This window comes from Astyanax mexicanus, chromosome 7 (genome assembly GCF_023375975.1).
Source record: "Astyanax mexicanus isolate ESR-SI-001 chromosome 7, AstMex3_surface, whole genome shotgun sequence".
Classification (NCBI taxonomy): domain Eukaryota; kingdom Metazoa; phylum Chordata; class Actinopteri; order Characiformes; family Acestrorhamphidae; genus Astyanax; species Astyanax mexicanus.
In genome coordinates, this window is record NC_064414.1 from 37,900,762 (window position 1) to 37,914,811 (window position 14,050).

The 14,050-nt window shown below is 38.6% G+C and overlaps 1 protein-coding gene across 4 annotated transcripts in view; it reads left to right on the top strand.

The window, feature by feature from the left end:
• vcla (vinculin a) overlaps window positions 1-14,050 on the top strand; it is a 66,373-nt gene that overhangs the window by 46,524 nt on the left and 5,799 nt on the right. For all 4 annotated transcript variants that reach the window (XM_022684671.2, XM_022684672.2, XM_022684673.2 and 1 more), the window contains exons 10-18: window positions 2,482-2,657; window positions 3,531-3,721; window positions 6,487-6,686; window positions 7,081-7,209; window positions 8,070-8,219; window positions 8,506-8,614; window positions 9,401-9,703; window positions 9,827-9,951; window positions 10,672-10,857. In XM_022684671.2, coding sequence (XP_022540392.2) covers window positions 2,482-2,657; window positions 3,531-3,721; window positions 6,487-6,686; window positions 7,081-7,209; window positions 8,070-8,219; window positions 8,506-8,614; window positions 9,401-9,703; window positions 9,827-9,951; window positions 10,672-10,857 — 1,569 coding nt within the window. The remainder of the gene's footprint in view (window positions 1-2,481; window positions 2,658-3,530; window positions 3,722-6,486; window positions 6,687-7,080; window positions 7,210-8,069; window positions 8,220-8,505; window positions 8,615-9,400; window positions 9,704-9,826; window positions 9,952-10,671; window positions 10,858-14,050) is intronic.

The following is a 14,050-nucleotide window of genomic DNA, read 5'->3' on the forward strand; positions in this document are numbered from 1 at the left end:
CAGTAGAGATTTATGTCTGAGGCGTCCTGTTGTGATGTTCTCGCATCAAACCACAGCGGAAAAAACAGCATGGGCTCAAAACTGCAGTCGGCACACGGATTATATAACATTCTTCCTCCTGAATATCAATATGGCTAAAAATGGCAAGATGAAGATACATCAACGTGAACACAAAGAGAGGGAGGGAAGGAAATATACAGATACTAGATACAGAGGATAGACTGCTCCCTGCAGTGAACGCCTACAGTGGTGCAGATGAGTATAATGTGATTTATGCTGCTCTTTCCCTCTAATTAATGCTTGCAGCTTCCCACCCTCTCGTTATTCTGAAATAAACTTTAGTACATTCTGTTCATTAGGGGCGAATGCAAGGGGGACATGAACATAGAGTAACAAAAGTTCAGCTGTATTGATATTGGGATGGTGGAGTATATTAAAATATGTTAATAATATAATATATAATGTTAATAAACTAAACATTAATTTTTTGGTTAAAATAAATATTATAAATACACTTATCATCAAATACATTGTTGAACCCAGAAGGAATCAACTGACAGGTATGAAAAGTGGTGAGAAATCTCGACTGGAGATGACCAGCAAATCTGTGTGTGGAGGCACCATAGTAAGCGCCAAGGTGTCAAAAATTGGGGAGCAATTTCGCATGATGCCAGATCACCTTTGGTCTTCATTACAAACAGTTTGTCAAGCCAATGTGTAATTAACCAGGTCCTGCAACCATTGGCCCAACTTTTTCTGAACACACACAGAATGTACATTACCAACAGGACAATGTTCACCCACATACTGCTGCAGTCTCAAGAACTTGGCTCTTTGCCATGGCCGGCTGCATCACCAGACCTGTTCCTTGATTGAAATGTATCGGATGCTTTTTGATGCACTATCAATACTCAATACTCCTCACCAAATTATGAAACCTCTAGAACTTCATGCTCATCCACCCTACTTCTGTATGTGTACAGAATATTGTCCATATCAGTCCAAAATTTTATTCTTGTATTTTATTCATGATATTCCTAGTAGCCTTTATCTACTTATTGAATAACTTTTTTTGATACCTGACACTTTCTTCTGGGGTGTAACTGTAACGCCAGACAGATAGGAGTGATACTTGCCGAGCAAAAAGGTAAAGACTGGTTTATTTACAGAGTTGTAAACAGGATAATATAGCCAGATGACAGGATGAACAACACTCACACTGAATACAGGAGACGTAGTAGTGAAAACAGTTCAATATCCGAAGCCTGAGAGACAGTCCATTAATGCAACAAATCGGATAAGGGCAGAGACAAAAGGCAAAATCCGTGATACAGAAAAATGTGTCATAACAAAAGGGCAGACAGAAAAAGGTTTGGAAAAACGCTCAGTACGCAACATAAGTCGACAGTACCTCGCAAAGTACAGATGCTAACTGAAAGCTTATATACAAAACAGAGAATTACATAGAACTGGAACTTCCTAGAATACAGGTGACTCTGAAGGGGGGAGCGTTGATTGGACGAAGGTGAGCGGCTGACGGTGACGTCATTGCTAGTGGGTTTTTGTGAAGTGGAGTTCAGGAGTATGGAAGGAGAGCAGTATGGCGTGACAGTAACTATTTTTGCAACTATTACTTTAATGATAAGTACGGAGCCCCTAAGGTGACATCAGGTTATAATGTATAATGTATAATGTATGGCCACAACTTATTAATGCGTGGGAACAGGATACTAATGAGTAGGAAAGGGATGAGATAATTAAGGCGTGGACACGACTTAATAATGCGTGAGAACCAGTTAATTAAATCATAGCCATTAAGGCGTGGCCACAAGGTGCTTTTGTTTCACAGATAACAAAGCAAGCAGCTCTCAGGGGTTGTGCACAAGTAAGCTTTTAGTATGAGAATCAAGTGTCTTGAGTGTCTTTTAATGAATTAGGCCATGTCTCACTGCAAGAGACTGCAAGAGAGGTCTTTATAAGTCATGGCCACAACTTAATTATCTCATTAACATGCCTTAATTAGCTTCTTCCTGCGCATTAGGATCTCGTTCCCATGCCTTAATAAGTTGTGACCAAGCATTGGGATCTCATTCCCATGCCTTAATAAGTTGTGGCCACGCATTAGGATCTCATTCCCATGCCTTAATAAGTTGTGGCCATGCATTATTTTTTGTAAACATGATGTCACCTTGGGGCCTCTGTAGACGGGTGTATTTTCAAATGTAATAATTGAACATAAAATCTTACCACTGGTGTTTTACCAAAATAATCAAAAACAAAACAATAAAAAATATAACAAATCTGAATAAATCATATCATAGCTTTAATATAAGAGTAATCAGTGATGTACAGATCCAGGCATGTCTGATTTTTAAGGCTCCATATGAGAATGTTCTGTATACTGTAGGACACCTGTTGCAGTGCTGAGATGATGATCTGTTTAGACTGCTGGATTGTGAGCAGTCTGTGTTGTTTGTTCAGAGCTGGCTGGCTGATCCTCATGGGGGTCCGGAAGGAGAGGAGAACATTCGAGCTCTGCTGGCTGAGGCTAAACGTATTGCTGACCTGTGTGAGGACCCCAAGGAGAGAGATGACATTCTGCGCTCGATCGGTGAAATTGCTGGACTCACTGCAAAGCTTATGGAACTTCGCAGGCAGTACGTATTCTAACACTAATTCAGAACTTCTCAGAATGGCTCAAGTTTTATTCGAGTGAGGGTTCTTTGATGTCAATTGTTTTTTAACTGTGTGTACTGTATCTGCAAAAGTATGCAAAGTCATTGTGTGTTGGGGATATGTACCCTGATTAAGCATCACATTAGGACCATCTTCTTGTTTCCACACCCATTATTTTAGATAATTGGAGAGTTGTTTTGATGAGCCCACTCTGCAGAGGAGATTCAAATAGGAAAACAACTTGCAATTGGCCACCTTAAATACCTTTTCTCATGATTAGATACACCTGGCTATGAAGTTCAAAGCTCAATAAGGTTACCAAACCAATTTTGTGCTTCAGTAAGTCAGTAAAAAGTAGGAGTATTCAAATCAATAAAATGATAAGGGTGCCCATACTTTTGCACCGGTCAAATTTTGGTTTAATGCATATTGCACATTTTCTGTTAGTACAATAAACCTCATTTCAGTCCTGAAATATTACTGTGTCCATTAGTTATTAGATATATCAAACTGAAATGACTTTTGCAAACACCCAAATATTTAGAACTAAAAATAACTAATAATAGGGGTGCCCAAACTTTTTCATATGACTGTAGGAGCACTTGTACTTCTATAATAACACATTACTACTTACTAACACACCACCAGAATGACCCACCACCCAAATAATACCTGCTCTGTGGTGGTCATAGAGGGTCCTAAGCATTGAAAAACAGGGTAAAAAGAGGATAATAAAATATGCAGAGAAACAGAAGACTATATTATGTGATTATAGAATTACAGACATGCTCATATGGTAAAGCCTAACCAGACTGCCCAACAGTTGTTCCAAAATTGAGCTGTCTGATTCTCAGGGGTAAAGGTGATACTCCTGAAGCGAGGGCACTGGCCAAACAGATTGGAACCGCTCTACAGAACCTGCAAGCCAAGACTAACCGCGCTGTGGCCAACATGCGACCGGCCAAGGCTGCTGTGACTCTGGAGGGCAAGATGGAGCAGGCCATGCGCTGGATTAACAACCCCAGTGTGGACGATCGTGGAGTGGGTGAGCTCTAGTATTAAATGTCTTTTAAGGTCTATCAAACTGGGTTTATAAGTAGAGGATATGTATGTATGAAAATTTCTGCAGAATTATAAATATTACATTGTTAATATTTGCCAGAGATGGATGGGTTCCTCTCATGGTTTCTTTCTCTTGGTCTGACGGGAGTTTTTTTTCTTGCATCTTGAAAATGATTGAAATGACATGATTTCACACCACACCATGGCATATCATTACGTAAATTGATCACGAAATGTTACCTCAGGACAGCATGGAAATGCTTACACCTGTATACTGTAAATTGGGGGTGTTATCTTGTGCTTGAAAAGAAACCCTGTCAAGCGTTTTATATTAAAGGTCGGAAAGTGGGTGCCAGATGGATGGGGCAGTTTTTTTTGTTTTTTTTTTGCAGTTGTGTATTGTTCCTTGGTCCAAAGTATCACATGTGTACCAGGAATACAGGTACCAGTACATTATTTTAAGGCATTACCATACACAGTGGACAGCTCTGTGGGTGGTAATAATTGTGACCTGTGGTATCTGGCTTGAATTATCCATGCGAACAGACAAATGACAGCATCTGTCCAAAATCACATCCACTGCACATGTTGTACTGCAGAGTGCAGTGTCCTTCAGCTTCCATGGAACCTGGCAAAAGTCATGGGACAGAGTACTAATTCTATCTGACATATCAGTGTAAATTTAAGTGGAATTCAACTCATTTAAAATGATGTTCAAGCCAAAATATCCATCAGATAGTCGCCTTCGGGTCTGAAACAGACCACTGTCTGATATTGACACTGTTTATCATTAATACATACCATATTATTTGGTTGCTGTGTGTTGTTGGCTATTGTTTTTTTTGTTTGTTTTTTTACTTTGTTGAGGTCAAAATTAACATTTGATTTTGCAGTATAGTATATTTCAATAATTAACTTACCCATATAGATTAGATTGGACAGGTAATAAACTGGAACTGGAAAGCCTGTTTTCATGATGGTATTGAAACATGGCTATTCTGGGTCCATATAATAGTGCTTTGGTATCTGGTGTGTGAGCGCGTGTGTGTGTGTGTGCATGTGTGTTTATGTGTGTAATGGTTGGCCAGCTGGACCATAATGAAAGACCAATCATCTGAGGCTATTTACATGCCCCAGAGGACAACACTGCACTGGCGTATCAGGTTTTTGGTCTGTGTGTAACCCATCCCCGCCACTTTGTTCTATGGAGCTTTCTGTTGGGCAGGGAAATAAACAGATGATGATGGGTGGTTATTTTTTTTAGTCCCTGCTGAATGGAGGAGTTTCAACCCCAACAATTCTTTAAACGGCGAAGAGCTGCCATACGTTCTATTCATAGCCAACTACATGACTGCTTGACCCTCCTGTATGTTAACCATGGAGGAACCCTCAACCCTCAGTGCTGTATAATTATAGAGGTGCTAAGGACGATTATGTAACTTCAATCAGCCTTCACTTCCAGTGCCCTTCTGTTTATACACACGCTCCTTCTGTTTGAAAGTCGAATTCATTTTGAAGTGGCTAGAAGGATAAAACTGTGAAACTGCCAGTTGTTTCAGAGGGGCTTAGTTTTTTTCTGCAAAGATGGCCGTCAGAGAAATATTATATACAACCCTAAATAAGAAAAAAATAAGACAACACATTCCCCAAAAATTTAAGGCTAGTAATGAATGTGATTTCACACAGGTGATGGCATCGGCTGGATGTAATCAAGATTTGGTACAACAGCTAAAAAAGCCTAACACTGCCCCAACTTTTCTGACTTGTGATTTTACAAGCAGTTAAGAATTTCCATTCTTTAGCATCTTATAGATGCTAAATTATCTTTAACCCTATGAGACATACCATCTTAATCTAAGGTTCCTAAATTGTTCTAGGTTCAGATGTGCAGTTCTAGGAAAACTAGGGTATAGAACATTGACCTTTTGCTGAGGTTCTTTCAACTGTCAAATTATAAAGAACATTAGCGGAAAGATAAGGTTCTCAGCATATTACTATTTTTTTTTTGTAAAGCTCCAGTGTTCTAACCAAGAACAGTTCAAGGACTATTGTTTTAAGTGTGCAATATTAGTTTTAATAGAGTTCAGTTTATACACTCCAAAACATTGTAAAAGTCCTGCTGGTCCTGCACTAGCACTTTTCATCTGCATGGTACCAACACCACTTGACTCTACTTGTTTTTTACCAGGTTGGTTTTACATAACAAGAGTTGCACCTCTGCTTGAAATGTCATCCACTAATTTAATATAAATTCTCAATATTTAAGGAATTTTTGTGATAATGATATTCTTGGCGTTATGTGAGATATAGGTTCATAGATATTTAGTGCATGCATATAAAACAATATGATACACCCCTACTTTGTACCACTTCAAACGATGTAAGGAAGAATGCAATTTTAAGGACGTCATTTTATGAGCTCCTATTGTTGTGAGTCTGGTAAAAACAAACACGATCAAATGGTGGCTGGTTTGTGCAGGAAGTCTGTATTGCATTGCTTCCAATGATGATTTTCTCTGACCAATCATCACTCTGCAAGGTTCAAACATCACAATTTAGTCCCTACTTGTCTCACTTGAGCGAGCAGATACTAACTTACCAACTTTACCATATATGCCAGTTTAGTTGAGTAGTATACTGTAGGTGCTAAGTCACATAATTTAATAATACTATATGAATGTACTGACACTACATGTATCTCTCTCTCTCTTTGTGTCTCTCTCTCTCTGGCTGTCTCTGTGTACCCAGGCCAGGCTGCTATCCGTGGGCTGATCGCTGAGGGCCGCAGGCTGGCCAACTCTCTGCCAGGGCCGTACAGGCAGGAGCTGCTGGCGAAGTGTGAGCGAGCAGAGCAGCTGATGATGCAGCTGGCTGACCTGGCGGCTCGGGGAGAGGGAGAGAGTCCTCAGGCTCGAGCTGTAGCTGCTCAGCTCCTGGATTCCCTCAAAGTAAGATGCTGAAATTGAGACCTACAGATGAATTGAGTATAAATAATGAGGAAATGCATAGTGATGTAATAAAACGTGTGTAATTTGTGCAGTAGTAATTGCAAAGCCAAGCTAGTTGCTAGTAGAAGAAAAATTATTAAGCCTAAACCTTGATTAAATATTTAGTATTTAAGGTTTTATGTCGGTGGCCAGTGTGGCTGCTTTCAATTCACATCTCATTGGAACAAACCAGTCCTAAATGGTTCTTTATTAAATTTTAGTTTGTGATCCAGCAGCACCATCTTCTGGTTCTTGGTGGAACTGTTGTTCCCCATGTAACTTTCAACCATTTTTTAATATCTAATACATAAAGCTATTTTATATTTATGTATCTATTTTTGTTTGTTTGATTTAGGATTTGAAAGCAAAGATGCAAGAAGCGATGACCCAAGAGGTGTCTGATGTATTTAGTGATACCACTACTCCCATTAAACTTCTGGCTGTGGCGGCTACAGCACCACTTGAGGCTCCTAACCGAGACGAGGTAAAAGCATCACTTCATTGGACTGTAATGTCTTGGACTAAGGAAACACAATATATATATGCACAGAAAAAGTTCATATTCATAAAGTTTTAAAGTTCAGAAATCAATATTTGGCGGAATAACCCTGGTTTTAATCACAGTTGTCATGCATCTTGGCATGTTCTCCTCCACCAGTCTTACACACTGCTTTTGGATATGCCACTCCTGGTGCAAAAATTCAAGCATTTAAGCTTGGTTTGATGGCCTGTGATCATCCATCTTCCTCTTTAAAAAAATCTTGTGACATTGAAGGAGCTTATCGAAATCAATGCCACAGTGAATGCTTGCCACAACCAACGCTAAAGGCGATCCAACTAAATATTAACGCGTGAGACCTTTTTTTTTGGTGGCAACTTATTTTTTTGGGCCAGGCAGTGTATGTGAAGTGCTCATCACAAAGTTCACGGACCTCAAAGAACCTCAAGAACCTGGTTCCTGTACGTAACAGTCCAGGCTTCTCATTAGTGACACCTCTGCAAACAACGGCAATTGTATCTAGTTGACAGTCATCTTAGACGGTGGGCTATTTGTCCCAAATGTGGCCTATCCTGCTTTTCTCAGTCCCCTCTCAAAGCCTGTCATCTGGTCAAAATATCTTTTAGTGCATCATAGAGGCATGTCTAGCAGTCAGCCATCTCTCACCAAGAGGTACGCTACCCACTTGTGGCAAGATCCTGTGTTCAGAAAATACTACATGCTGTGTTTTGCTACAATTCAGGATGAATTGAGTGTACATTTAAGATCTATTACTCAATAACAAACAGCTAAAAATATGATGAAGATGCAGAACAGATCTTTCTTTCTGTTTGTTGCTCTCGCAGGTCTTTGAAGAAAGAGCCTCTAATTTCGAGAACCATGCCAACAGGCTGGGGGCCACGGCAGAGAAAGCTGCTGCTGTGGGGACAGCCAACAAAAGCACAGTGGAGGGAATCCAGGCAGCAGTGAAGTCATCCAGGGAGCTAACACCTCAGGTACGTGTGAGAGTCCTCTCTGGGACAGGGTGCTGGAGTGTGGGGGAGGGAGGGAGTGACTGGATATTTTATCAGTGGTCTGACGAGTCTTTGCGATCGAGTCTTTGAACATGGCTAGATGTACAGCATGTGTCCAACACATGTGGACATTATATTCTAAATAAAAAAAAGAAACATTTAAAATAAAACTTAAATGAAATGTTAGTAATGTAATAGGAATTATTTCTGTACTGTATCCCAGTTATAGTTGTGATGCGTTGTTTCAGTGTTATACTGCCCTGCACAGGTCACCTCTGCTGCACGTATTCTGCTGAAGAACCCTGGCAACCAGGCAGCTTATGAACATTTCGAGACTATGAAAAATCAGTGGATTGACAACATTGAAAAAATGACTGGTATGCAGAAAGCTTGCTTGCATTTTGTTCTGTTTATGTAGAATGTTTTCAGTGTCAATCAGCCATTCTTATAACCCAGTTACACAGTTTACACAAATACTCTTACATTAACCAGTGTTTTCTTATCTAAAACCCTTTCATTTTATTATTTTCAAGACCAAATTAAAGGAGTTTTTTGAAAAAGGTTTACTAAAGTAATCCTTCTGTCGGTTGGCATTGTACAGTATTGTGCAAATGTCTTAGATAGTCACAAATGTATTAATCTATGTGTTTTTAATAACATATGTTGGAATAGAATACAGAAACAATGTGCTCAGTGTTATAATAATTGACAAGTCAGAAGTCAGAGCACACTTTTTTACTCCCTGTGCTCTTTACCCACTGTGTGGATTTACAGAATCTCATTTAACGAAGGGCTAATTAGATAAATTAGGAATTAGACAGTACCTGTAAACACTGGCTTTCCTTGAGGAGCGGTTTGGAACATTAACAAATTTAAGAGCAACATCATGTAGCATTCTTACCTTAAAACAACAGTTCACAATTATTTTAATGTTCCAATTACCCACAACAGGGAGAATTATGTTGTTTTTGTTGCTAAACTTGGCTCTGAATGCAGCTAACTTTGGATAAAGTTGTATTTATGGCACAGAAGTGAATTTCACTCAGTAGCATAAAAACTGCTATTCTCACAAACACAGTCCATCGGCAAATAACTGAATATAATTTTTCTCAGATGCCTGTTGCCCAGTACTCTATTTACACATGTCTCTACCTCTGTGACAGGTCTGGTAGATGAGGCTATTGACACTAAATCCCTCCTGGATGCCTCAGAAGAAGCCATTAAAAAGGATATTGATAAGTGCCGTGTGGCCATGGCAAACGTCCAGCCCCAGATGCTGGTTGCCGGGGCCACTAGTATTGCCAGACGGGCTAATCGGGTGCTGTTGGTGGCTAAGAGGGAAGTGGAGAACTCTGAAGACCCAAAGTTCAGGGAGATGGTGAAAGCAGCCTCAGACGATCTGAGCAAAACCATCTCGCCTATGGTTATGGATGCCAAAGCTGTTGCAGGAAACATCCAGGATCCAGGTAGAGAAGACAGACCTTTTGATTAACTAATAAATGTATAGAGCACAGTTACATGCTCCTCTCATTGGATTAGTGTGTTAGCTGCTACTGATCCAGAGTTTTCTTTATGTTTTTGGGGAACAGGTCTTCAGAAGAACTTTTTAGACTCTGGCTACCGGATCCTGGCTGCTGTGGGGAAAGTGAGAGAGGCCTTCCAGCCTCAGGAGCCAGACTTTCCGCCACCTCCTCCAGACCTGGATCAACTGCATGTTAGTGTTGATGCCTTCCCAGTTCTCAGAGTGCTGACTTTTTTTTCAGAATTTACTATTTACTTACAAAGGATTATATGATAAAAGGAAAGTCTGTTTATCTAAAATCTATTCATCAGTTAATTTACTTGTTTATTTAGATTGCTCCCTGCGTATGGTGTATTTGAATCTACACCATAATATAATAATTTTATATGTGAAATACAGCTCTGGAAAAAATTCAAAGACTACTTCAGTTTCTGAATCTGTTTCTCTATGTGTTTAAGTAAAATGAACATTGTTGTTTTATTCTATAAACTACGGACAACATTTCTTCCAAATTCTAAATAAAAATATTGTCATTTAGAGCCTTTATTTGCAGAAAATGAGAAATGGCTGAAAAAAAAGAGATGCAGAGCTTTTGGACCTTAAATAATGCAAATAATGCAAAAACAAGTTCATATTCATAAAGTTTTAAGAGTTCAAGAATAAATATTTGGTGGAATAACCCTGGTTTTTAATTACAGTTTTCATGCATCTTGGCATGTTGATTATATTCCAGAGGTTTTCAATTTGGTAAAATCAAAGAAACTCATCATTTTTACGTGATCTTAAGTGAGCCTTACATATGAAGTATGCTTTTTATGCTACTAAACCATTCATTAGTCCTGAGCCTTTAAAGAGTAGTTTTTATGACATAATGATTGTTTTAACTCACATGCCGCTCCTGTTCTTTGTCAGGTAAATGATGAGCAAGCTCCTCCTAAACCGCCTCTGCCAGAAGGAGAGGTACCTCCCCCCCGACCCCCTCCACCCGAGGAGAAGGACGAGGAGTTCCCAGAGCAGAAGGCGGGTGAGATGGTGAGCGAGCCGATGATGGTGGCTGCCAGGCAACTTCACGATGAGGCCCGCAAGTGGTCCAGTAAGGTGAGTGCCTCTGCTACACGCTGCACTCTGTGATTACGAGCATCTGATGATGGTTGTTAGATCTTAAGCATAGTCATTACTAACGTCTCTTGTAGAGTTCAGTTTCAGTTAAAGCACTGACTGAGGCAGTTTTGAGACAAAAATAGCACTTAAGAGTAATTACCAACTACTAATCAACATTTACTGTCTTTGTAGAGATAATCTGGTTCTAACAGCTTGTTTGCATTTAAAATGTTGAATCTATATGTTTTAGACAGCAATAAAACAGTACTGAGGATAGTGGAAAGATGTGGTTTGTCTATTGGATGGCACACTGATGCGATGATGTGGGCAACTGACTTCCCCATTTCAAAAACAGTTGGGAAATATTTACTGTAAGTCGTATTTTGTCTGGTCAGCTGGATTTCATTTATTAATATACATCCACCCAGAAGTAGGGCTGCAACGATTAGTCGATATAATCGACGATGTTGATTAATTAAATTTGTCGACTACAAATTTCATGCGGTACTGTCGAATTTGTAACAGTACCGCATTACACAAAGTGCTGGGGACAGAAGTGCAATGGGAGATGGGTAAATGGCTCACTCACAGTTTACAATCAACTACATCTGTGTCTCCAAAAGTGCCCAAACATATTTAATCATTATATATATATATATCAGTACTTTACACGTTAAAAACAACATCTAGACAATTAAATAACTTTTAAATCTCATGTCTAGCTTTCTCTATTGTTTTTAGAGATGGAGAACATGGCAGAAATATTCATTGACTAATCGAATAATCAAAAAAAGAATCATCAGATTAGTGGACTAACAAAAATAATCATTAGTTGCAGCCCTACCCAGAAGCCTTATGTATGTTAGTCATGTCCAGGTCTTCTCTGGTCACTGAGGCATTAATGTGGAAATTTACAAGGCATTGCTTTACAAGGCATAAGAAGATGACACGAGTAGATTCAAAAGAGAATGTGTTGAGAATTTTGAAATAATGACCCATACTTTTGCACACTTTTACAGTATATCGTCGCTGTCCTATGAAAAACACTTATCTCCATTTTTGGCGATTTTTTGTTCACTACATAATTTGAACAGACAAACTGTCCCTTACACTGTGCCAAAATTTCTTGATAAACGGACCAATAGAAACTCTTCAAAATCTTTTTACATTGACTTCCATTGAAAGTTTCTTTCTTCTGTAAAGTTGCTGTTTTGGAGATAAGTGTTTTTCATTGGACAGCGACGAAATGTTAAAAAAGTAAGAATAAAACATGATTTCGATTTTTCTATACTGTCCCAACTTTTTCTGATTTGGGGATGTATGTTATTTCATGTGTGAACTTGTATTAAAGACAATCTTTTGATTGGATAGTTTCAATTTCAGCACAGAAATGGAAACTGCAATCTGCAAAAGATGTTTGCATGCTTTTTAAGAGTCAGTAAATGTCTAACCTTTTGCTACCTTAATAACCTCTAGGAACTTTTACTTTTAGCTGTGGGGCACATTTTAGGTGGAGGACAGCCTGTTGCAGTTTGCTTTTATTGACTTTTTATTCAATTTTATTTTAGTGTATCTTCCTCTGTGGACACATCTGCTCTTTTCTGAGCAATACTGGTATATATAATATAATACTTCATCAGTCTGCACATAAACTGTAATGATTGCTGTATATGAATCTTCATTAAGCAGGAAGTAAATACAAAATCCCAAAAATTCCTGCTGAGTTGGTGTTTTCTCCGTGTACTTCCACTTATATCTTCTATTTTTCCAATGCTTGACTCAGCTCAGATCCTTTACAGTCTCTTATCTCTTTCATTCTGCTGGTGGTTCCATTGTCCTTTCTCTGTTTGTCCTGCATGTCCCCATGTCTGTGCCTTATTCATGTGTTCCTGAATCTGAATGTCATTGTGTTTGTTCATCAAGACAATATTTTTGAACTGAAGACAGCACTGGACAAATTGGTGAATTTTAAAAACTGAAACTATGGCAGCAGGATGGATTTGAAAACATGTATCTAAACCTACTTATGCACGCTTTTAAATCAGTGTTGTCACATTTTAAAGCAGCATTTTATGTTCTTGGGCTCTTCTACAGTTGGGAAGTGGAATGCACATTTTAGCCAACCCATCAAAAAGCACACACTTATAATAGATAAAGAGATAAAGAACACACAATGGAAATTATGCAGAGTTATGCAGTTCTTGCAAGCATTATTCTCGCCTGCTTCACCAGAGTTACATAGTGCAGTAAGCAATATTTCACATATTACAGAGCAGTAGAACATCAAATAGATTTTCAAGGTGGTGATTTAAGATACAAATGCTACATAATGTTGCTTTTTCAAACTTCTAAGAATAGACAAGCTTTTGTTTATTTGCTATTTTTTCTATTTCAGCCTCAGAAAATGCCCTGCATACACTGGAAATCTAAACTACTACACCAGTATCATGTTTCCTGTTCTCTGATAAACATTCTTACAAGTACGGTTCATACCAAATACAGAATATGCAAAAAAGAGACAATTTTGAAGAATTGTTGAATAATTGATCCTTTAAAGGACCATTTTAAACTAAATATACACTACCAGTAAAACGTTTGGACACACCTTTCATTCAATGTTTTTATTTTTTTCCTAAGTTGTAAATTAATACAGAAATCATCCAGACTATGAAGGAATATGTAAGAAATCATGCAGTAACTTAAAAGTGTTAAACAAACCAAAATACTGCGTGTAGCCTTTAGGTGGCTCTTATCTGGGGTGCTGTTAACTTGCGGTTTCTGAAGCTGGCAACTCTTGCTCTTTCTTTTTTGGGGCAGTCCTGGTGAGAGCCAGTTTCATCATAATGTTTTTGAAGAGCTTTGTGACCGCACTTGAGGATAGTTTCAAAGTACTTCACATTTTTTGGATTTTTCATTTTTTTCTTTATTTAGTTATTAGTTCTTGCTATAATATGGATTAGAACATTATTCAAATAGAGCTATTCACTGTATTCCAACTCTACTCTATAACTTTACAGCGGATCCTCTCAAACACATTAATAGGCAAGAAATTCAAGTAATTAACTCTTGAAAAGTTCAGCACAGCTGTTAACTGAAAGGTGACTACCTCTTGAAGTCATGTCATCTAAGCAAGAGGTGCCTACTTTGGAGAATCTAAAATATAAAACATATTCTGGTTTGTTTAACTATT